Below are 25,872 nucleotides of genomic sequence, written 5' to 3' on the forward strand. Positions count from 1 at the left end.
TTATTTTAAGAACTTTCATTATGCTCAACAATAATTATAATAATATAAATGTACAATACATCATGTTTATAAACAAAGCAACATTTTTAACATTTATTTTTTTCTTTGCGGAACATCAACTACATAAGTATAAAAAAAATTAAAATGTGAGACGTATGATGATCGCTAATAAAATAGATTATTATTACTCAATCAATATTTATGTAGTATACGACACTAATCTATAAATTAAATAAATCTACATATTTTTATATCATAAATTAATATAGGTATAATATCCAAAAGTGTTTTAAAATTATCTATTACTTCAATGTTTCAAGTTTCGTTAACTGAGCTTTCTACATTATTAATCAAACGAACAATGGAAATTGACTCAAATCGCAGACAATGATATCATACACTAATAATTATAACTTTATACAATCGATTTCAACATAACTAACCTATAACTAGTTTAAGTCTTTTTATTTAGTTACAAACTATACGCATAATACTTATCGCATTCAAAATTTTAACTAATCGGTCTCAGCCAAGTCGATTTGACCAAATCAGCTCCTTTCTCTCCGATCATATATGCTGGTGCTACAGTGTGAGCTCCAGTAATCGAAGGCATGATCGAACAGTCGATGACCCTTAGCTTAGAGACACCGTAAACCATGAGTTGTGGGTTGACCACAGCGTTTCGGTCGACCGACGGTCCCATCTTCGCGGTACAGCACTGATGGTGCATCTGCATGGTCAGTCTTTTTACACAACATTCCCAGTATGCGTCCGATCCGTAAGTCAGGTGTCTACATCCTGGCATCGTTCGCAGACTCATGGTGGAGCCCAATTTTTGGAAAGCCGGTGTCTTGTTGAGTTCTATGACCATTTTTATTCCTTCCACTATACGCAGCACGTCGACGGGGGCGTCGAAAAAGTTAGCTCTTATCAATGGTTTCGAATAAGGGTTGGCGTTCCTTAATCTGACCTGTAATCACGAGACAAAAAAAATATAATAAACAAAACAGTATTTAAAAGGCATATACGATATACAGCCACACTCAGAATAAAACAACAATTATGAGGTTTTGCGTATGGATAATAATATTCGGCATACTTGTCCTGTGCTCTCTGGGTACATGAGCATAGTCCATATCGACCATCCGTCCTTGTTGAATATGCCTCTGTGCAAATCATAATGTGTACTGTCCGGTATTCCCATGCTTCTTCTCAACAGGCTGTTTCCCAATCCTTCTTCGCCGGCCAGAGACATCGGAACGAAAATGTATTCGATGTCTGGTACGTCGCCGGGATCCTTGTTGTATTTTGTTTTCACGTATCCGAGTCCTTCGCAGCCCATGGTCGTGAGCCAACCAGTACCGTCGTTGAAATTGAAAAGCTCGCGTATCCCTTGCTTGTACAAACGTTCGGGTATTAATCCCACTGTCTGATTGACGGTAAACGCCAAATTCGCGTATGAAGGATGCTCCTGCAAGTTGTCACCAACGCGCAGGTCGCTTATAGTGTTTATTCCCAGTGGTTCGAGATGTTCCTTAGGCCCGATGCCCGACAACATTAATAATTTTGGTGTGTTGAAAGCGCCCGCCGACAAGATAACTTCTTTTCTGGCTCGGGCTCTTCGTCTCCTGTTATTCTTTTCGAATTCCACGCCCAGCGTGACCTTAGTGTTTGGATCGATCAGTATTTTTGTGACGAAAGCTCCGTCGACGATGTGCAAGTTCGTCAGGTTCCCACGAAGATACGCTTTGGCCGATGTGACCCGTCTTCCAAAGTTGATCGTACCTTGGATTCTTGAAAAGCCGACGTGGCTATTTGGGTCGTTGTAGTCCACCACGTTTAAACCAACTTGTGGCGCGGATTCAAGAAACGCATCAACCAGTTTCGATTTGAACGGTGAATAACTTATTGACATTGGTCCACCCACACCGTGGTACGGAGATCGTTTTAATTCCGGAATAGACACGTCTTCGTTTTTCAAAAAATACGGTAAAACGTCCCGGTATGACCAGCCGGGATTTCCCGCTTCAGCCCAACGGTCGAAGTCTCTTACGTTGCCTCTGGTGTATATGTTGTTGTTGATGATCGTACTGCCACCGAGACCTTTACCTTGTGGCCATAGACATCTTTTGTTGACGACGCCTTGACAGGCGTTCGGTTCCTCTTCGGTTTTGAAAGCCCAGTTGAAGTCTGTAAATTGAAAATAATGGGCTATGGCCGGAACTGAAGTGGCCAACGATTCTTGTCTGCCCGCCTCCAGCAGTAATATTTTCCATTCCGGTACTTCGGCTAGCCTCCTGGCAACCGTAGCACCCGACGCCCCCGATCCGACCACGATAAAGTCGTATTCGTCGAGTATCGGCCGATTACCGAACAACGGGTCTTCTCGAAATTGTATAAGATTTGTACGGTAACGTTCACCAAGGTACGACAGTGCGTTTAAATTTAATGCCAGACACTGCTGAATAGAAATGAGCCACGTGGTGAATACTAAAAACGCCGATACCTCCATGTCTGTCGTAGTGTGAACTCGTGCGTATATGAATTGATCTGTAAGTCATTCAAGGTAAAATGTCACCCTGCAAAAATAAACATAATTATATGAGCGTTATGAAAATTAAAATAAAACGAATAATATTGTGGTAATCTATGCCCGCATTAATGTACCTAATACTACAATACTTGCATGCGTCAACGTAAACTAAAACGACCAAAAACGCTTAGTATTATAAATAAGCGAAATTATTCGTTTTGAGGACATCGTGGAGTATTTTCATGGTGTGTTAATGAAATTAAATAATATATTACAATTAATTTCTTGGTATCAGTTGGATATTTAAATTTATAATTTTAATGCTAATTAACCATTTTTAACCTTCGAGAACGCCAAACTAACAATTTGTAATACATATGGAAATCTAACATTAAATCAATACAACCTTTATAATTCACACATTCGATAACTTTTAAATTACTTTATTAATTAGATTCCTTTTAACTTAATAGGAGAAGCTGAACTAAACTTGGTTAGTTAAGTAATTTTATTTTATTCAAGTTTAGTCTTGTAAACTATATTGTTTTTATTATTTGTTATTGTTTTTTTGTTTTTTTTAACTTAAATTTATTTGATTGTCCATTATAGCTTTGACAGCATAGACTTTGCAAATGTAAACATTAAATATATAAATTCGATACAATAATAATGAATTATAACTATTTAATTATTAAATTTTTTTCTCTATTTGTAAGGCTAATATTGCGTTGTATTTTTGTTTGGTGGCTTTTGATACTGCTTGTCCGTTTATTTTGCAAATGCCCTGCTGTTTAAATGAATTAGACATTCTTGTTTTTTTAAATTTTTTTACTCGGTTTATAATGTCGGTGACAATGTCGTTGGTATTCAATATATATAAGATAATGTATATGGTGCTTAAAGAGTCGGTAAAAATAATGTAACTTTAATGTGAATAATTTTCAATAAGTTTAAGAACTGTTATTATGGCGATGGCTTTAGCAGTAAAGATTGAACATTTAGTTTGTCATTTATATGTTGTTTTTATTTTTATGTCGACTATAATTGCTATTCTTACTCCTTGCTCTCTTTTGATGGTGCCAGTTTATATGTCCTAACAAATTATTTTTGAGATCGTTGAAAAGGTTTTTAAACATTTCTGAAGTGGTTTTTTTTCTTGTTTTTTGCAAGTTCTAAGTTTATGTTGATTTTGGTAAACCATGGGAAAGGGGTTGCATCATTCTGTTTTTAATTGTCCTAATTTGTATTTTGTGATGATCTGTGTGATATATTCTGATATTTGTTTTTTGATATTATTTCTAGTTAGTCTTGCGGCAAAGTTTAGTGGTATTTATATTCTTCGGATCCAGAAAGAGGGTTCACTAGCTGTTTGATTTAAATATTCTTTCAACCGGGCTGGATTTAAATTTTTCTTTGTATTTAAATTCTATGTATATTATACTATTTTATAAAAAGCTGACTGGCGTTAATTCTAAAAATAAATACTTTAAATAATCAAAGTTTAGAACATACAAGTATTTATAAATTGATAGAAAATGTATTATGGTTATTAACAAACTGTACCTATAACTTATTGTACCCATAAAGTTTTGCTATGTTAAAGTGAAATTATTTATTCAATAATTTATTTTATTATTCACTCACAATTGTATGCCTAACTAAAATTACAAAATAGTGTGTTTATCTAACCTCAAAATATTTGGACAAACACTCATTGGTATAGTAATTGTTGGAATTTTTTTAGGAAATATTGCAAAAAAAAAAATTAGAATCAAATTAAACTATTAACCTAACCTAACTATTATATTTCAATATTTTTTTTAATTTAATGGAACAAACTGGTTTTTAAGCCATGTTAAATCTAGCTGAATATTGTATTGAATTAGAGTGTTATTTACTATCAATTAGTTATTTCACAAAATCTATTGAGTATTCATATTACCATATTATATAATGTATTTTTATTCATAGTATTCTACTATTCATTCGTACTAAATAATTAAAATTACATATTTATTATTATTCAGAAAGAAAAATACTGCGAAGCAGAGGTAATCACGCGGTTGTGCAGTGTCAAGTGTGTAGTTCGTCATTTGAGTAAACACTGGAATGGGATGTGTTAATTTTGAATTCAATGATATAACCATCGTATACAATGAAATATGTTTTTGAGCAAAGGATAGATGGTATAATGTGTTGGTAACAAGGTGATACCAAATAATTATTTTAATAATAGTATTAACATTAAAAAAAAAATGTTTATACTGAAAGCCTTTCTGTTAAATAAATTGGGATGGCAAAAACTGGAGTTATCGTAGAAAATAAAAACACATATTATCAAATATTGTGGTACACATATTTTAAAATAACGATTTTTTCAAAATTGTTGACAATAATATTTTAAACTTCCAAGGTCGTTTCCAGGATTTTCCAGTAGTACTGACACTTACTATTTTAATAAATACTTATAATTAATAATAAAAAAAAATTACTTGTTTGAAATTCGATTTGTATGTATCGCAGTACTCACTCTATAAAATTGTGTGTTTAGAATTATAAATTAAAAACTCAAAAAAATTATGACAATAACAGTTTTAAAAAATATCGTCTTGCAATGACACAATTCAAAGTTTAAAAGCAACAGTTAAAACTTTTCAAAATTACGAGTGTAGACCTCTAGACACTTAAACGGATCACCTCACATAATATTATACTATAATATTTCACATGATTTCATTTTTGTTGAATTCAATTATTCTTCTTACACATTAAACAATATTATCAATTAATACACAACGTTCATGTCAAATTTACTACCATACATATGTATCACTAAACATTTATAACCATGTAATGAATAAACGAACTGAATACCTGCAGGAGAGATAAACCACTAATGTTGCTCACCGCCACTAACTGAACTGAACTGCTCGTGCGTTTGAGCCTTCGTTTAGTTGCTGGACGATAACTGGTATCTAGTTACAATTTGTTATTTGTTTTATAGTTGTTTAAATTCATTTTATTTATTTTTTACACTGTATCACAATAAGCATAATTACTAAACGGTCATAAATGGTACGACAAAACAGTAGTAAGAATGTTTCAGTAGACTAATTTCGTAATATTGTGTATGTAACTGTGCAGTTTTTCCAATAGGTGTATATTATTTTTACACTATCGTCAAATTAAAAATAAATATAAGTCGTTAAAATGTTTAAAACTATTACTGTTAAAAATAGAAAATCAACTCGTGGCTTAAACGTATTCATGATTGTTTTATAAATTACAATAATAATATGCTTAAATTTTCACTTTCCTAAAATTATTATAATTGATTTTTTATTCGTTATGACTAATGGATTATTAAATAAATAATTATAAATATTATGTTTGAACTGTTACCTACATAAAATATATTATAATTTCTCAATACATGAGCAGTTTTGTGCTGAATTGTGTTAATGAAAGAATGACTAACTGACGGACAGATAATCAACGTATAAACCATAATAGTTAGATAATTTTTCAGTAGTATCATTTCACAATGTAAATAAACACTAAGATTGTATAGAGATGCTAAGAAGCAGCAATTTTAAGATTCACGAAGGAAGTAAAAACTTTTTTTTAATGATAAACGGTTGGCTACCATTGGCTTTGGGTTGTAATCTTAAATAGGTATCCATTTATAGTTTACAGTTTAACAAGGAATAAATAATTTAATAATGATTATCGATGAATGAGTTAATTTTGGATTTTTTTGTCCGTAAACACTTATTGACAACAAGTTATTGTATCACCAAAAATGTCAATATTAGTTTCAGTGGTTTCTGGAAGAAAATTTCCAAAGTAAAAAAATACATGCAATTTCAATATAACCAGGGAAAAAAATATGAAAAAAAGTTAAATTTTATGCAAAACCAGTACTATTTGGAAAAAATTAACTACATTTTTTTGGAGTAACTAAAAAACCAATAAGCTTAGATACTTGACATTTTCAACCAATGATTTATATTTACATTTTCTATACACTATAATATTTTTAATTTATTTCGACCATTTATATGCTATATAATATTATAGACATTTGATATTTTCGATTTTTTTTTTTTAGTTTTTTTTTTGTAAATTGAAAATAAACATTTTTTTCCACAGTAAAAAAGCCTTGAAAATTGAATGCAAGGTTTCTCATAGTTGTATATATTATCTCTTCCAATTAAAAAGATTAAAGATACATTTCACTTTTAATAAGTACAAATAATTATTAACATTTTTAATATTCATACTTAAGTTTTGAAAATGCAATACAAGGTTTAAAATTATTTCTTATTGTTGGAATTAAAAAAAAATACAAGATTGTAAATTCACAAATATTTTTACGAGTACCTGAAGTTTAATGGTTGAGAAATTAACGACTTTTTATTAAACGATTCCTTCATTCTGCTCTAATAAATACTCATAATTTTGGATAGATTAATTTTTCTCTCTAAACATATTTTATAATTTTAATTCTTACACATCGTGTAAATTTCTAAATATTTTGACTTTTTTGAGCCATGTGAAATTATTAAAATATTGAAATATTACCATGTATAATGTTTCGCTTGGTCGATAACTTGAAAATTTAATAGAAAATTCACCAGAAACTCGCAATAACTTGTAGTTTAAACTATTTAAAAAGATACATAGACAAGTTTATTTTGTACAAACATTCGAAATTCAAATGTTGACAAAATTTGTAAAAATCACGAAAACGTGCAAACTATTTGTTAGTTAAAAATTTATAAAATGTTCCATTTCAATGGCTTAAAAATGTAATACAAGGTTCATCATTAGTATTTAACACTGGGACCATAAAATGTAAAAAATATGTAAACACCGTTTATTTTTGTAGACGTTTTAAGTTGAAATTTGGTTGAATGTAGCTAATGATAAATAATAATAATAATAAATAATGATTGATTATGTTAAATGCAACTTAATAATACAATAAGTTGGTACTTGAATCTTTTAACGATTGTAGGTAAATTGTTATATTTTATACACACGATTTCATTTTCAAATACGCAATGTTTTCGGCAAAAATTAATTCAAATTACCGTATGGCGTATACCAAAAGTAAAGCGAATTATTTTGCAATATAATTAATATAATTAGTATGAGTACCCGGTCCGATTTTATGTATTATAATATTATGTGCTGTTTAGGCTTTTCGTATAAGATATTATTTTCAGTAATCGACGTACACGTTGTCACGTCCGCAATCCACCGCAGGTGATGGTTGCTTCCTTGACATGCCGTTGCATATTGTCCACGATCCTATAATAGTCGGATGGCCTGCTTAGGTGACTAAGTTAGTAAGTTAAACGTTAATCGATTTTCACTTGAGATGACTGACTTGCTAAACACATTAACACGGTTTTCGACTTGACACCTATTACATATGAAAAATCACTGGACATGCGACTAGCACTCAATCCGCCAAAGGCGAATTGCTCGGTCTGGTATCGTCTTACACCGGCGATGACACTTAAACACGGTTTTCGACTTCAAATCTTTTTAAAAATCTCGGAGGGGAGGGGGGGGGTCGTACTCGGCCGGTGATTGGTGGACACTCAAACTCGACTTTAAAACGTTCCCACCATCGAAACGAGATGGCTTAAGTGTCAATCGTTATCACAAATCACTTATCGCTTTAATCTTACGTGGTTTCGAAACCCTTATCAATTTCTCTAATGCATTGTATTTTCCATCTGACTGCACTCATGCCACTTGTATACACCGGTGCCATGATATAATGATTAGCATCGGCAGTGTAATCGATAGGTTAATTCAAATTAGATAATATGATTTGTTCTTGTGTGTAACGACCTAGTCTACATTACGTTTTATCGACTTAAAACTATTTTATAGGTAGCGTTGACACAGTTTCGATATGGTTTTCATTGAAGTTTTTCGGCAACACAAAAATAACAATATTGTTACAAATAATTCACACCATACGTTACCTGAAATATTTATTGTCAAGAAAACAAAATCAATTTGAAAAAAAAAAAATTAACTTGACTCCTTCTAGAAGTGAGGTAATTGCAGTTCGTTGATTTCACGTTAGTGTAAAAACTTTAAAGTTAATAAGACACAAGTTAAATTAACGGACACCTAACAGAGTGACTAGTTAGGCTGGAATAATAAAATAAAATAAAATAAACATTTTAACTTAAATTTAACTCGAAACTCGTTGATGCTCATCTTTAGTGATTATTTCGAATGTGCGCACATTATATTATTAATGTGTAGAATACGGCCGTGGAATATTAAATTGAAAAATATGTTGCCTTGGTCCATCGAACACTGTTTGACACTTTTTTTTAAAAATTAATTTAAAATCAAATTTAAGTGGAATGTATAAGAGTCAATAATATTAGATAGTGGTAATGAATTTAGACTAAATTGAACGTCTTAAAAAAATCAAACACCCAAATGTTCATTTCAATTCTTGGAACAAGTATTCTCTATAAAATTTATGAAATATACCTATATATAAATATTTATTATTTTTCTATCATGAACTCGGTTAATATCGAATCGTCTCAAAAAAAAAAACAATTCTTGGTTTATTAGGTATCATGAGTAAATGAATAATTCTGGTCGTTATTTACTTGGCGTACTTTCTCGTTCACCATATTAAGATAATTTAATGATTTAATCGTGATGTGTGTTTATTTCTTTATGTTGTGTATGTCATCATTTTTTGGGGGCAGTAAAGAAGCTTTGATTTTCAACTTCAGCATCTTTTCTTCATAAGGAAATTTTATATAGTTGGTATTTTGGTTAGTCAAAAGTAAAAATTCTTAGTAGTTTTAAAAAGCTTCGGGGAAAAACAAAACTAAATTAAGCATAAAACAGGGAGTCAGGGAAAACCAGTTATTGACAAATTCTATTTATTTTTTTTTACTGTAATTTAAAAACTAATTATTGTAGATACTTTGCAGAATTTTCACCAAAAGCTTAAATGATAATTTTCAACATATTATGATGCAATTTAAAAAATATTTTGACTTGTTTTGAGCTTTTTATAAACATTAAAAAGAATTTTTAAATTTTAAATTTTCAAAAATAAATTGTTTTTATCGGGTTAAAAAACTTGAACATTCAGTGCAAAGTTCTTCATAAGTTCTTATAAGATGGAAACTTTAAAAGAAAAATAGGCATTCAATGTTACGTATAAATATAATAAAATTATCATCATCATATCTATCTAAATTAAACCATTACATCGATTTGCGTTTATTAAAACCAACTTTGTGCGAATAGATTAAACGAATCGTTGTAAGACAGTTATAATACGCATTAGTGTTTTACGATTTTTAATTTTCAAGTTACCTACTATAATAGTAAACCTAAATATAGCTATTATGGATGGTATACGTGTAGCAATATAAATAATTAGTTCTAAATATATTATATGCCAGTTGGCATGAAAAATTAATTAATTTAATGGTTCAATAAAATTTAATGGATCAATCATAAGCCACTAAATCATTGTTTTTTTGGAACCATTAGCTCACTTTTGATTCATCAAATGTTTAGTGATCGTTCATTCAACTCGGCACAAGTGTACCTTAAGAGATTAAAACAGAAACACCTATTTTCTTCCAATAGTATTAATATTACTATCTACTAATCAGCAAGATTATTAAATTAATATTAGAATAAAACAAGGCCAATATTAAAATAGTCCAAAATAACATTGTGCCACTTTAGGTCATTATGTAGCTAGGAATCATATAAAATGCTCATATAGTAAAGTTGTGTTACAATTATGGAATATATTTATAAACTAGCAGCTATTATAATAGCATTATCAATCAGTGTCGACTTGTGTCCGTCATTGCCATATCATTGATGACATCAATTCGGACATATTAAGTCATTCCCGGATAGGAGCTTAATCAACATTAAATAATAAAAAAATTCAAAAATTTTTATTTAAACATTAATTAATAATACATTTTTAACATAAAATTGTAATGTGATTGTATCAACACAACAGTGTGGTGGTGATTATTTTTTAAATTAATGATAATTATTTAACCTATCTTCTCGCAAAACCGACTCTCGACTTCAACAAATCTAAATTAATAAAGTGATACTAAGTGATAGTTGGTAGTTAAAATATTATGTGCAATCAATACTTTCTGGCAACTATTTGAAATCAATATTATGAAAGTTAACAACACGAAATTGGTTCAGTTGAATGAAAATAATTTGCTATGTTGTAAGATGGATTCAACACATGCAGCTGGTGAGACGTCCTCTTAACCCAAGCTAAGTAATGTACTATTATAATAATTTTAGTTATGTTAATGCTCTAGTCGTAGGCCGTTCGGCTGTGGAAGAACATTTTAAACTACATGGCACCTAATACAACATTATAGCAATTCATTAGCACATAACAGTCGTCCATTACATTTTGTACATTGTACTGCGATATTAAATTAACAACTAAAATATCAAGTAAGCAAAACATAATTTTCAAGCATTTATGTATAGCAAACTAAGTACCTACATATAGTATGACCAATTTTACTTCAGAATTAACCTTGTGGTTGTAATATACCTACTATAAGTTGATGTTGATCCAACCTTTTGTATTTGGCACTCCAATTTACACATTGAAGAGGGGGGGGCAAAAGATAAGGCTTTGAGAGCCGAGGGTTGGACTACTATGTTTTTGATGATCATGTTTTTATATACAAATGCAATATAAATACATAAAATACATAGCAAATATTATATCATGTTGTTTTAAAATGTATTAATAAACAAGGCGTCGTCAATATCATAAGTCAAAATGACTTATGTAACCAAAATAAAATAAAATTTCCTCCTGCGATTCGGATCGGACAAATTAATTTGATGCATGAGCTATATAATCGATCGTTGCTATTACTATTAATATTATTTACAATTTGATATTTTATTTTATTTTCCTTACTATATGTAAATAAAATAAAAAAATACCACCCATATCAATGATGTAAAACATTTAAAAAAAAGATGAACTCCCAGTGAATATGATGACGATGGTTGTTTTCTCTTAAATAAAAACAATATTTAAATTTAACTAACTAGTTTATTTTAAAACCATAGCGCGTCACCGTCGGTTCCTTTCAATATCATAGTCATAACTCATAATATTGTATTCTATTTCCCCTTAACACTTTTTTTTCTATAATATCCATCAGTACGATTTGTAAATATCATTATAAACAATTTATTCGCACATATTATAAGTACCTATCGTCCTTCTAAATATTTTTCCTCTGCAAAGGAAAATCAAGGAGTCATATATAATATATTTTTGGAATAGAAAAATGTCTAGTTTTATATTATGTTAGGATTTCATTGTATATAATATATATATATTTTTTTATTGTTGATTTTCGTTTCTATGGAAATAAGGACAGCATTACGAAAATCGGCCGTTCAAAAAAAAGTTTTACCCAGCCCAAACACGTCAGGTCTAAAAAAAAATAATAATAATTTTAGTACACGTTGATTTTCAAATTTGATATTTTATGAGTTGTATAATTTTTACTATTTAAAGTAACCATTTGAATTGGTAGAGTAATTTATGATTGATAATATATAAGTATATAACATGTTGGAACATACAATGAATTCAAATAAAAATATTTACATATTATAACAAGCTAATTGCTTAAAAGGAGAAATATAATTGACTTCCAGACCGACAAATACTTTTACAACTTAAATTTTGTGTCAGACGTTTAATATAATATGCAGGTATCTACTTTTATTTTTATGTCATGGCAAGTAAGTATTTTAGGACATTTGATAACGTTCTTGATAAAATGCTTATTGTCGCATTCAGTGGCCATATTATTATGGAAGTAGGAACATTTTTTTTCCTGTTGTATATTTACATTTTTTAAACCACTAAAGAAAAGAATAGGTGTAGTTACTAAAAATTCAATGCGATAAAAAAAATAAAAATATATATTCATGTAAACCAAAATTGTTTTTATAAAAAGAGCGAATAGCGAATCAGTCTATGTTGTCAACTAAACCATCGAAGATTATAATTGAAGGTCACTTGGATGCACCACGTTTGATGTACCGAATTTACATTGGTATCCCATTTAACACCACGTTTTGGAAATTCTTTGTAAATAAAGTTTATTCAATTTTGTAAAAAAAAAAATTCTTCCCACAATTAGAACGATGTCCATAATATGACCAACATATCATCCAACAACCGTAGTTTGTGCCAAGGCCACACTATTATATTTTGTAATTAATAATATTAGGTCCAATGTGTTCTGTTAAATTTGTTAACTCAGTGATATTTCTCATATATTACCGTTATTGAAAAGGCCGAACGGAGTTAATTTATATGAATAAATAATCAACGAATAAACATCATTAAGGTAGGTACGCAATACGTAATGATAATAATTAATAATGGTTAATATTATTAAATAAACACTAATTATTCTATCGGGTGCCGCATATACTGCTGTCGTCATGTTAAAATAATTAATTGTGAGATTACGTATTTGAAATTAATTGGTTTTCGTTATGAAATAAGAATATATTTGTCACTCAGAAAGTTTGAGTGACGAGCTGGAACAAGTAAGTACATGACTGGATAAATTAATATGTAATGAAGATTTTTTTAATGTGGACATCGATTCGAAAATCAACAATGGAGTGTATTTTCATAATGTCATGGTAATTATCTTATATTGTAAAATAAAAATTGTATAAATTTAAAAATAAAAACATTAACATGAATGAATAAAATATGCATGATTTTTGTTCTTAGGAAACATCGACATTTCATAGATTTAAATTGAAAAGTATTCTTTACGCTTTTAAAGTATAATTATGAGTTTAACACTCAATTAACCTGTATGAATATTACTAACTACTTGGTTAATTACTGTCTAATGTAGATTATTTTAATTAAATCAATAAATACTTTTTGTAGAACACAAGCAGGTAACATGAATAATTAAAATATTCGAGTTAGTAATTCAAATCAATTATATTTTTCGAAAAATATATTTTTATTTAAAACTATTGTATACCAAAGGACTGCTCAATTATCATCCTTGAATTTAATCTAGACAACTGTTCAACGGTAATTTTTAGAACAAAGTGGTCAATAATTTTCTTATTATTAGTACGTTTATTAATGTATTTCAAGGATAAATAGTCCATGTGATATTAATATGAAAATACTTGTTGTTTTTACTTTTTTCCAAATTCGTTTAAAGTGAATTAAATGATTTCTGCACAATGCATTGTTGATAACGCGCTATTGGGGTTTTAAATATTTTTCAGAGGGTTTGAGAGACTATTTTTCTGTGCATTCAATATTGATGTAAGTAAATCGAAATAATGGTAGAAAATAGATTTTAAAAAAAATGATCCAATGTTTAATTTTTGTATTCAAAAGTAAAAAAAAAATGTTTTGTGCTTGTATCTAGTTTATTAAATGTTGAGTTTGATCAAAACGCACTATTTAAAGTTAACGTTATATATATTTTTTTAAATTAATTTTATTAATAAGTATCAGCATATCATATTGTATGCAAGTCCAAACGATAATAAAACGTATTTGCTGTGATGATTGCCAATAATAAAGCTTCGACTAAAAGCTTGACAAAACGTTCTATTTCTATCGCAATTGATTGTCTATTATGAATCTGTTTTAATGTACCTAAAGGAGTTTACATGCTTCAACCCAATTAAAATTTAAAACGAATATTTAATCAAAATAGTTACTCAATAATACATTAATACATAGTAAATATTGTGTTTCTGTATTAAATTTTCCATTTATTACATTTGTATCTGACTATAAGTAATATGAAAATACTATGTTATGTATAATTCAAAACTAAAACAATGTAAGTAAAGTGTAAAGAGGAACAAAAATACCAACCATCATGGATTGAATCCATTGTGTGTCTATAACTTTATCCATGTCCTCAATATTTGCTGATAAAATTGTGTCCCCATATTAAAGCCATTACCAACAGTTTATTATCAATAATTATTTCGGCAAATTCATAAAACTAATGTGAATCCAACCAGCCATTATAATGTTTATACTAAAGCAAAAATAAACACAACATATCATAATATATTATTGCCAATCAATTTTTAAATATAATATTATACCAATATACCACTCCCACTATGAAATGTGTATGCGTATTGCAATCCAGTTTTCCTACTATCGAGGAATATAATTTCATCTCCACCAACATAATATTATTATCATATTATTAGGCGATGCCGGACAAAAAAAAAACAGGATGATAAAAAACCGACATACCGCCGTAAATCAATAGATGCTCATTTTCGCTCCACATGGAATCTGAAATTATTTTTGTGCATTTATTGCATTATTTTAACGTAATATATCGTTAGGTATTATATATCGCACTTTTAATTTTTAATTGTTTTTTTTTTATACACACCGATCAGAACAATGTCTACACCTATGTGTTGACTTGTTATTTCTCTATCCAATATACGTACATTATAATTATCATCTTATATTTTAATTGCTCATAATTGTATTATGTCTACTCCGTATGTTTTTTACACACAGTGTGCCAAATTCGTAAAAATATCCCAGCCCATCCCATATTTTTTAATAAACAAATAACATCGTTATAACATATATTATTACATAGTAACGAACAAATCTCATCGTCTCGAGGGGTGTAAACATATATAATTTCAAGTTCTCGAAACATCGTTTTATATCGTCGAAATTGTGTCTAAAGTTAAAATGTTCGACTTGAACTCATGTCTCGGATGGACGAGCGATGAAGCAGTCTACTCGCAGCACGTTTGTAATAAACTTGGTTATTAATATTTGTTTTACATACGGATAAACGTAAGTTCTTTTTGGTAAACACGAGGCACGCGTTTGCGTTACATATTATATTTTATTATCCATAATATGACGTAATGTACGCGCGCACAAGATTCTCGTGTCTTATACGCTGTGCGAATTATGTTTACGTGTTTGAGTTTTAAGAGGCCTAAGGCAGACGTGACTTTCTCACGAAACGTTATTAATATTAATACCTTATAATTATAATCCATTAAACATCGACCGACGAACCGACTAAATAGCGCGATTTGTCCGTTTTCGATCCACAACATAGGTAACTATTATTACTGTGGCGCTATTATTATCATAGTCGTTATTAGAGGAGCGCCGAACGTCACCGATATAGTATTATTAAATTGTGCATGATGTATATTGTTTTATATTTGTTAAATGTAAAGGGTCAAATTCGTTATGGTTTGAAACGTTCGGCCGGAGAAGTTTAATTCAATGATGTTATTCAAATTTCCATAGGTAGTAACTGTTGAATTTAAATATATTATGGACATTTTATTTTCAACCCGCCGGAAATGTACTAACCATAAAATCATATTGCTATGGTTAAAATATCAAAAGGCCGAACCCCTCACGGCCAATGAATATTCACCTAAATAACCGTAGTGGGGTATGCACATCTCAGTCAAATGCATATTTCTCGGCTGCCAACAATAAACCCATTAAATACAATAAAAAACCGAAACTCTACGAAAAATCCTCGACGACCTTCAGCAATTAGCAAAGACTCTAATTATAATACACAATATGTTGTCGGGTTTATAAAATAAGCCGATCTTGGTCAACTAATTTAGTATAGTAATTTATATTCTTAATGTAAATTAATATAAGACTTAATCTTCCACAATAACCTCGTCGTTGATAATGTGATAATGTATTTATGCTAAACAAATGTTTAAAAAAAAAAATACAATTGCGCAGTTTCTCACTTACCTACCATTTTTGTTAAAGAATTCTTTCCGTGTAATTAGATACATCTCACACGCACAACTCTTTGAAACAAACGCATTATTATTGTTGAATAGCTCATATTTAGTTATTTTTGTGCTCATCAACAGTTTTAAATCGACTAAACCAGAATTTTGATTTTGAAATATATTATTATAAATTGTTTGTTGTTCGTTGAAAACCGTTTATAAAAAAATCGGAAAGTAGCTAACCACTCTTACGTACAGAAGTGTCGATTGGTCATTGAACATTAAAGTGTAACTTAATGGACATTACTAAGAAATATTATGGCAATTTTATTTTTCTACCTAGGTATTAGTAATTAGTAATGCTTCAAGTGAAATACATTTTTAAGGAAAACGTTAGATTTACTATATTATCAACATTTAATTATTACATACAATACAGTAAAGTCTTGATAACTCGAAGTTGGAGAAAAAATCGCTTTAAGTTATTTAATTCGAATTTAACCTAACCTCAAGAGAATAATAAAATTGAGTTGTCAAGTTTTTCAAGTGATAGTGACTCAACTTAATATATCTACATACATTACTATTATAAACTTTTGAGACAGTACCGACTTACTATAGATAGCTATACAATTAATCAAAATATTTTTGAAATGTGATGGGGTGTATAATATTATATATATTATTATACTTAACAATTTCGAAGTTACAATAAAATAACCAAAATAGATATTCTTAGTTTAAATCTCCAATTTTGTCCAAACTTGAACTTAAAATATCTATGAAAAAAATGTTCGTTTATATTATATTTTATTAATTTGTTGGTATCAATATGAACAACTAATGAAAAAACTTGTTTTTAATTTCCAAGTCTTAGCTATGAAAATAAGAATTTAGGCTCATTTTTTTACTTTTGAATTAAAAAAAAAAATGTCCGATAAACCTGGTATTACACTTTCAAACCTGTTGAATATTAATATTACAATTTTAAAAATGTCCATATTTGACAGAACATAAAAAAATATTTCAAACAATACGTAGTTTCAATTTTATTTAATTGGTATATTGACGACCAACCTTGCATTCAATTTTCAAGGATTTTGACAGACATTTATAAATTTAAAAAAAAGATCGGAAAATGGCCGCTGGTCTTTATGTAGCTACTTAGATGTCAAGTAGAAGGGCCACTCTATAATGGATGTGTTAAATTTGAATGCAACGATAAATCATTGCATAGGAACGAAAATCGATTGTGGGCGGGGACGGTCAGTCAGTCAATATCAAGCGAGTATCTATATTTTATATGTTTTTTGTTATTGATATTTAAGCAATTTATTTGAACATTAGGTACAATAAATTAAAGTTGGATGGTTCAATTTTTGGCTAACACATTTCATTTAATATCATGTTATTATTACTATTATTATTTTTTATTTTTTATTTTTTATTGATCTCAGTTACACCAGCTACTATGGGGTATTAGTTCTAATTTACATTGCAATGTTTAACATCAAAGTTAATTCGTATACGATGTTGTATAATTATATTTCCTTTAGAAAGTTGACGGTGTTAGTACTTGGTATTTGATTGGATGTCTGGTTGTAAGCTTCTATTAGTAGATTAGGTGTGTGGTATTTATTTTTCAAGTTTTTGAATTTTATTCATTCTGTTAGTATGCCTTTGACTGTGTGTTAAACGTGGGGTTTAATATACAGTTTCATTGCCTAGAATAAGAAAGGATTTTTAATTATCAGTCTGACATAGGTAACGTTTTAATTAATATTTATTTATTATTTTTAAGAACTGTTATTTTCAACATTTCAAGTACTTCATCTTATTAACATACAAAATATCTACATCACATTTTGAAGATATTTAAGATGCCCTTCCATACACTTCATACTAAAATTATTTATATTAAAATGAAAATTCAAGTACCTACATAAAAATAGTAATTTGAATAAAATATTATTAAAATTTTTTTATAATAGGTATATTAGAACATCATAAATTATAAATATAATTCATTGCAATTAGAATTTGGCTAAAAGTTTTACTTTTATTGTTGGCATATGTATTATGATAATAATATTTAAATATATATTGTTAATAACGTATTAATGAGGATAAAAATTAACAGTCATTTAAAATTATTATATAGTATTATTAGTGAATGTATTACATATGAACTCAACAAAAACTCCAACGAAAAAAATATTTTAAACATATCATTAATATTATTATGTTTATAGTAATAATATGTTTTTTAATACGGTTAGAATCATTTTTTCTAAACACTTCAAGCGTGTATTGAAATATAGTTATTAATAAGTAATAATTATGATCATAGATCATAATATTTTACACTCGGGCCGCTTCATATAGAAAAATTAATTTTTTTTTTATACTTCCCTTGGGGTTATGTTAGGTTAAATTTAACTTAGGTATGTCAAATAGTTTATTATAATCAGGTCAACACCTTGCGTCGTGAAACGACGTATGCATAGCATCATACAATAAAAAAATTTTGAAACGTTTCTAAATATTTTGAAAGTTGCACTGTGCAGCGTAGAAAATTATAAAACACTGTAGGCATGGAGAAATGTTTCATGTCCCCGAGATTAATACATATATTTTACTGATCGCATGCATTTTCGGCGTGTGTAACAACAGCCGCTTCGCATATTGCACAAGCGTTCACAACTTACAAATAATTAATTAAAAGTTTGACTTTTAACTATAGTAGCTAGCTAATTTACTGTCGCAGACGATATTATGAATGCTGCTACGACAGAGTACGAAAACTATGATAAGTGACGGTGGCAATAATTACAAGTTATTTAACAATCATAACTATTTTATGGTGCGGTCCCGTTTCGTTTTCGCATATGCAAAAGCATGAGTTTTTCATGTTTTTTGCTACCATCGTAACTCAATAACGACACGATGATGGAAATGTATTATTATAATAAGCTATTATGGTCGTTTGGCCGTCGATAGCTAATGCTAGGACGCTCCGCGATCATTGCTTTAATAATTATTACCTATTATTGCAATTGCGTAAATAATATTTGAATACAATTATTATTCGAGTAATAGTATCCAAATATTGTTTTTTATAATCGATATTTTTTTTTGTAAATAGCTACTCTCAGTATCAGGTATTTTGGTGGTATTAAAAATACATAATATTATATTCTGTAAGTACTTAAATTGAATATATATAAGTACCTTATTAATATTTAATAGTTGATTTTTTATTTTCTGGTGGTTCATTTTTTTTTGTATTATTCTCCGATTTTGGTGTACATTATCGAACTTAATGTCCTTTCTATATAATATTATTATTTATAATATTGTTTATAATTAAATGCGAAAATGATAATCGCCTGGACAAATTATTTTAGAGGTGATGACGTTGGTAATTTTAAATTTGCCCTAGGTGGCAAATTGCATGTTCCTTTTTAGTAATAATCTCTAAATCTCTAATCACCTAAATACGTAATAAGATATAACTAATGAGTATATAATCATTGGAAAGATATTCTAGAGTAGATTTTAGAGAAATGTAGTCGAGTGAGCTATAATATAATACTGATGCTAGGCAAATAAAGGAAAAATCCAAAGACACAAAAAAAAAACAGCTAACGACAAAAGTGATAAATAAGGTGCTTTTTGCACGGTTTGCTCAGAACTTAATTCAAAAAGAAAAGTTGAGAAATCGTGGATCCAATTATGTATTATATGCAAACTTTGGTCTCATGAAGCCTCGCTGTATTTTAATAACAGCCAAACATATAATTTATATTCGGGAAGATTGTGAGGCTGAGGGTAATATGTAATATACTAATATATAATGTTGTAAACATTCGAAACTGAAAGTTTTTAAAGTAGTATTATTTATAATTTTTATTTACCCATTTAATGTATGTACGCATCTATCATGTATATTCACAGCTGTAGTTACTATACAAATAAAGTTATATGAGGTATTAAGGTTTGTAGTTACTGCCATTTAACAACTTTTTGTTGGGCACATTTTACCACCGTTAATGGTTTGTTATATTTGAATATAGATGATTGAATAAATAAAAACATGATTTTAACTGATTTTTTTTTTGTCAAATTGACTTACCGATGAAAGTTTAGGTTCAAAACAAACCTATTTATAAAGAGCATGTGTTATTTTACAATTAAAAAGTTAAAAAGTGTTCTTAGAAATAAACGGGAAATGTTACAATTGCACCGGACTACCTACACACATCGTGATGACGTTAAGGCAGGTCAAATACGAAAATAGGAGTGGTTGCGCTATCTGTCCAGAAAAATAAAATTAATAGAAAAAAATCGACCGAGTGAAGTCGCCAGTCGGGTAATACAAAAATAAAAAAATAAACAGTAAGCTAACCAATTTATGAAATAAAAAACCATTAATAGTTAAATATTGTTTATTACTCAAATGGATGGGTTATTCGTTTTCGCCAAAGTGAAAAAAGGTTTGACCAAATTGTTTATGCCAAATCTAGACATAAACAATAATTACCTACAAATAAGGTACTGTTTTAAAAATCCACAAAGGTAATCTTATTTGGTTTAATACTTTTTTATTGCAGTTGAGTTTTTTTTTAAAATCCATATATACATTTTTTTAAACTATAAAAATGACGGGAAACCAAAAAAAATTTGATCAGAATTCTGCTGTATCTGCAATACTTGGTGGGTTGAAAAAGTGCTTTTTTCCATCGTAGAATTAAGTGGAAACGTGTTATTATCATTCGCCCCAAAACGCACAGTTGACTTTGTTGTAGGCGTAGGACAATATCAAAATTTTTAATTCAAAGCGTGTCATCTAAACTTTACCAATAAGCTGCTAGCTCAAACGACTTATGAATGATACATAAGACATTTTTGGGTTTAAGTTTAGTTTACAAAAAAACGGCTTTTAATGCCGAATTTCGAACAATGAACTATACTAATTAAAGATACCGGTGTAAAAGTCAGATAATTCCATTTTTAAAAACTGTTCAGAAAATGAAACTATTCAATTTTATTTTTAGTTATCATGTATTTTGACCAGAACTTAGTATTCGTTAATAATTGTATTCATTATAATATTTTCTTGGTGCGGTATCTGGTGTTTCGCCAGAAAATAAAAAAACCAGACAGCTCCAAGTATGTCTTATTTCATGCACGGGTCGTTCGATGTGTCTCGTGACCTTGCAATTTTCAAAGATATATAATATATAAAAATAGGCACTCGTAATTTGTTTTCCTTGTCAAATATTATACAAACAGGATTTTTACTAAAACGGATCCGTGACGTTTTTACACGGATCTCTATTTAATATTGCTATTCAGTTCTATATAAGCAACACTCGGTGTGTATATAAAAGAGTGCTTTCAAGTTTACTATAATCCTGACTCAGACTGGAGCCCTGGTATGAGAACCATGTGCTCGGTGCTATAAGATAATTTAGTAATCGCTTATTTTTAAAACTGTTCTTATGGTCCAAATGCTATAAACTATAGACTTTTTTTTACTCATTTAGGTTTTTTGATTCAATTAACAATATTTTTTATAAACTGTAGGTACATTTATTAATTTAAGTTTTTTATCAAATATTGATTTTTTTATTTAACTTATTTTCTAGTTTTATTCAGTTTTTTTTTATTCTAATTAGATAAAAACCTATGCTTGAGAAATTATTCTAAATTTGAATACATAAAAAAAAAATGATTCGATATTTAATAAAACAATACATCTGGAATAAAAAAGACGATGAATTGAAAATCTTTTTAAAAGTCAAGTTGAGGACGAAAATCTTTATTTTGATAATCAAAATGTAATTTGAATAACAAATATTCTGAATTAAATGCCTAAATTATTTAAAAAAAATGTTTATTAATAAATTAACTTAAATTATTAAAAAATGTAATAATAAAAAAATCTAAGTTAATAAAAAAATCTAAAATGAATAGTAAATATTCTTAACTTAAAATCCTAGTTAAATATAAATTTTTGATACCAGGTTCGAATGAAGATGGACCATGGAAATTCTAAGTTCCTGGGTTAAAGTGGGCTGCTGAGGAGAAGTTGACCCCCCAAATAAAAAATTTTATTTTCTGGGGAAACCAAAACCATGCAAATTCTAAAAACTCCATAGTAAATTCTAGCAAATAAGGAGCAATTTTTCTATAGTGGTTTAAAGTTCCTGGGTTAAAGTTGGAGGGGGGGGTCAACTTCACGCACGTTTAATTATAGTCGTGCACGAATGATCGCCATACTACTATAGTACTAATAATAATGATAATAATTTTTATATTGTTCTAGACGATTAAACCGCTCGTGAGTCGCCAACACGGCCGTCCCGCAATCTCGGCAGCATCGATGTCTCTACAATATGGCCTACAAGTTTCATAGTGGAATTATCGAAATTGTTTAATCGTCGGTGTAAGAGACGTGTTTGCATGTGGCACTAACACGGCAGTGGCTTTCGTGACTGCCGACCGGAAGAACAATAATAATTAATAGATCATATTATGGAATGAAAAGAATATTTTTATATTTAACTGTTAATACAATCTACAATACTATGGTCGAAATCATCGAACGAGTTGAACGCCGCCGCCGGGCGTGTAATCTTGAGTGTACCGCGTCCCGTACCACACCCGTCGTCACACTGCGAAATACTCCGAATTCGGAAAAAATCAAATCAAATTACAATAAATTTCAACGATTTGCGAGAAACCCACAAACCCGCGAATTTAGTTTTATGAAACGACCACGGAGTACAGGACGATTGGACATGGGAACGATATTATACAAAATAATCAATAACATTCAGAATATATCGTTAGTAAACATCTATTAGCTATTAAAATATATTAGAGACGTTTTTATCTAAATAATCACAGGTCGTGCTTTTAAACTGCCTACCTATTCGAATACCTAGTTGGTATATGCTATTATCATAAACATTATAACTATCTCTGCACACCTGATGATATAATGACCATAACTACAGAACCAGTTTTGTTTTGCTAACTGGGTAATAGGTATAGGCACAAAGTGACCTTTTATATAATAGTTATAACTATTACTCAAAATGTTTAGACCAATATTATACTACGATGGGTTCAAAAACGGATAGTTGTGTACATGTGTACATAATATACCAATGCAAACTAGCCACAGGATATTATAGCCGTCCGCCGATACCTATGACGGATAATTGCATTAAAAAACAACATATTTATATAAACTATGTGAAATTCAAATAATGCACAACATTTAAATCAATATTATTGTGAATTGTATTTAGAATTCAATTATCTAGGCATTAACACATTTTAACAGGTATTTTTAAAACCTATTCGTTTTACACGCATATGATATACTTCATATTAAAATTAATTTTTTTTTTTCATGGATTAGAGTTCTATAATACTTGTTTGTGTATTTGTTGAATAATAGATTATTTCAATTTTAAACGTAGCTAAAAACAGCTAATGTAACTATTAAATAGATTAAAAAAATAGTTTTTGTTTCAAAAATGTATTACTCAACAGCGGGTAAGTAGATGTCGCTCTGCTGTACATTAGGTGTCCAGGAGGTTTAATTAAATTTCAATTCAATGATATGATATTACTGTCTAAGAAAAACGATTCTGAACGGAGAGGGTATGTCAGTCTATGCGATTGTTTATTGTTATGACTTCTTATTAATACAGTAGCCGGTAAGTTGAATTCATATTATCCATAAATTCTTAGTATTATTATCAAATTATCTGTGTGGCTGAACAAATATTAAATTTACTTATGAAAAATTGGGCTGTTTTGGAACCCAATACAACGAAATGACTAAAATCGTTATTCTTTGTGTTAATATGTAATTTCATAAAAATTTTAACTTAAAACAACTACAGAAAAAACTGTGTTAATATTTATTTTTAAATTTTTTCGTTACAGAATTAACTACTTACGTAGAGTTTGTTTTAAATATTCAATCCTTAGCTATACAAATTGTATAAGCTTTCAATTACAAAATCATTTTTTCAATTTTCTATTTGATAAAATATATTGTTAAAATATGAACTTTAATTGCTTATAAAACAAAAATTAAGTTAATGTGTATTTAATATTTTTTAACTGCTATCGTAATAATAAATCAAGAGCCTTGTATTTAATTTTCATATTTTTTGACTTATCTAATATAATTGTATTGATATTTATAGAAAAAAAAATGAAAATTGAAAATTACGGTTAGAAGGAGCCAAAATATTTTGAAAAATTTATCAAACGTTTGAATTGATAAAATAAACATATGGTGTAAATTTCAAGTGTCTACAGTTATTCTTCTTTGAATTACAACAAAATAAGAAAATAGCTACATGAGAAATAAAGTGAATATCCAATGTTGTAAAAATCTCAACTTCAAATGCATAAAAATTTAATTTGACTTTCCAGTAGAAATTATTTTTTTTGATAAAGGTAGATAAGCTTATAAGGAATCTTGTGTTAAATTTGAAATCTTAGATATAATAAGAACATTTTGTATGTATTTCTAACTTAAAATAATTTGCTCATTTCCGTGATTTTAACGAAATTTGCCAAATTCTAAATTCAAATGCCCATGAAAAATTATTCTGAATTTACGCTAGAGTTTTTTGACTAAGAAAAAAAATTTTTATCGACACTAGTTTAAAAATAAAAACAAATAACCATCGAAAATTCCATATGCCTATAAATAGTTCAATACAAGTCAAAATATTTGAAAATAGTATGGTGTATGGAAAATTCTAACACAAACTTTCAGCTGTTATATTTCATGTAACATTGGTCATTTTTTTTAAGTTGCACTAAAAACAAAAATTGATTTTTTTGAAAACTGGTTTAGAGTAACAATTCCAGTTTTCCTTAATTTTTGGTTTGTTTTTCCTGTTCCTTTTAAAAACTATTTTGAATATAAAATGTAGATTTCCCGAATGCACCACCTTTCTACCAGAAAATTTGCTGTTAAAGAAAATCGAAGCACTTTAACTGCTCCAAACTGTGATGACAGGCGCAAAAAAAAAAATAAAGAACACAACACCATTGTACAATTAATACATTCATCACATCTCCAACATTTGCACGAGTTTATTTTCCCTGCATGGTAAATAAAAGCATAATGAAAAAACAGTTAAATAATTTGCCACTGTCAGTAACTAAAACTTGCTATAAGAAACAGACTACTTTTAGAAAATACTTAAAAAACGTTCTACAATAATTTAAAAAAAAAATACATTTATGTTTATTTTTCAAACAAATATTAGTAATGAGGTTTTATTTTTCCAGAACGCTTTATATATTTTGTCATGCTATGGTGATTAGTATCATCATCTACATACCTGATTAGAAATTTTAAACGAATAATCTATGAATCGAGACTATTTTGCAAAAAAATATGTAGTCTTTGTTCGTAAAGTCTC

The 25,872-nt window shown here is 28.9% G+C and overlaps 1 protein-coding gene across 5 annotated transcripts in view; it reads right to left on the reverse strand.

Annotated features, from left to right (window-relative positions):
- Window positions 1-313: 313 nt before the first annotated feature.
- LOC111030750 (glucose dehydrogenase [FAD, quinone]-like) overlaps window positions 314-25,872 on the reverse strand; it is a 28,093-nt gene continuing 2,534 nt past the window's right edge. Inside the window, exons 1-3 of one of the 5 annotated variants that reach the window (XM_022310415.1) lie at window positions 7,777-8,027; window positions 1,100-2,579; window positions 314-970 (exon numbers count right to left, since the gene is read on the reverse strand). In XM_022310415.1, the coding sequence (XP_022166107.1) occupies window positions 512-970; window positions 1,100-2,512 (1,872 nt within the window). In that variant the 5' untranslated portion in view covers window positions 2,513-2,579; window positions 7,777-8,027 and the 3' untranslated portion in view covers window positions 314-511. The other 4 variants (XM_022310412.1, XM_022310416.1, XM_022310414.1 and 1 more) reach the window with 4 other exon arrangements.

This window comes from Myzus persicae, unplaced genomic scaffold (assembly GCF_001856785.1).
Source record: "Myzus persicae strain clone G006 unplaced genomic scaffold, MPER_G0061.0, whole genome shotgun sequence".
NCBI lineage: Eukaryota > Metazoa > Arthropoda > Insecta > Hemiptera > Aphididae > Myzus > Myzus persicae.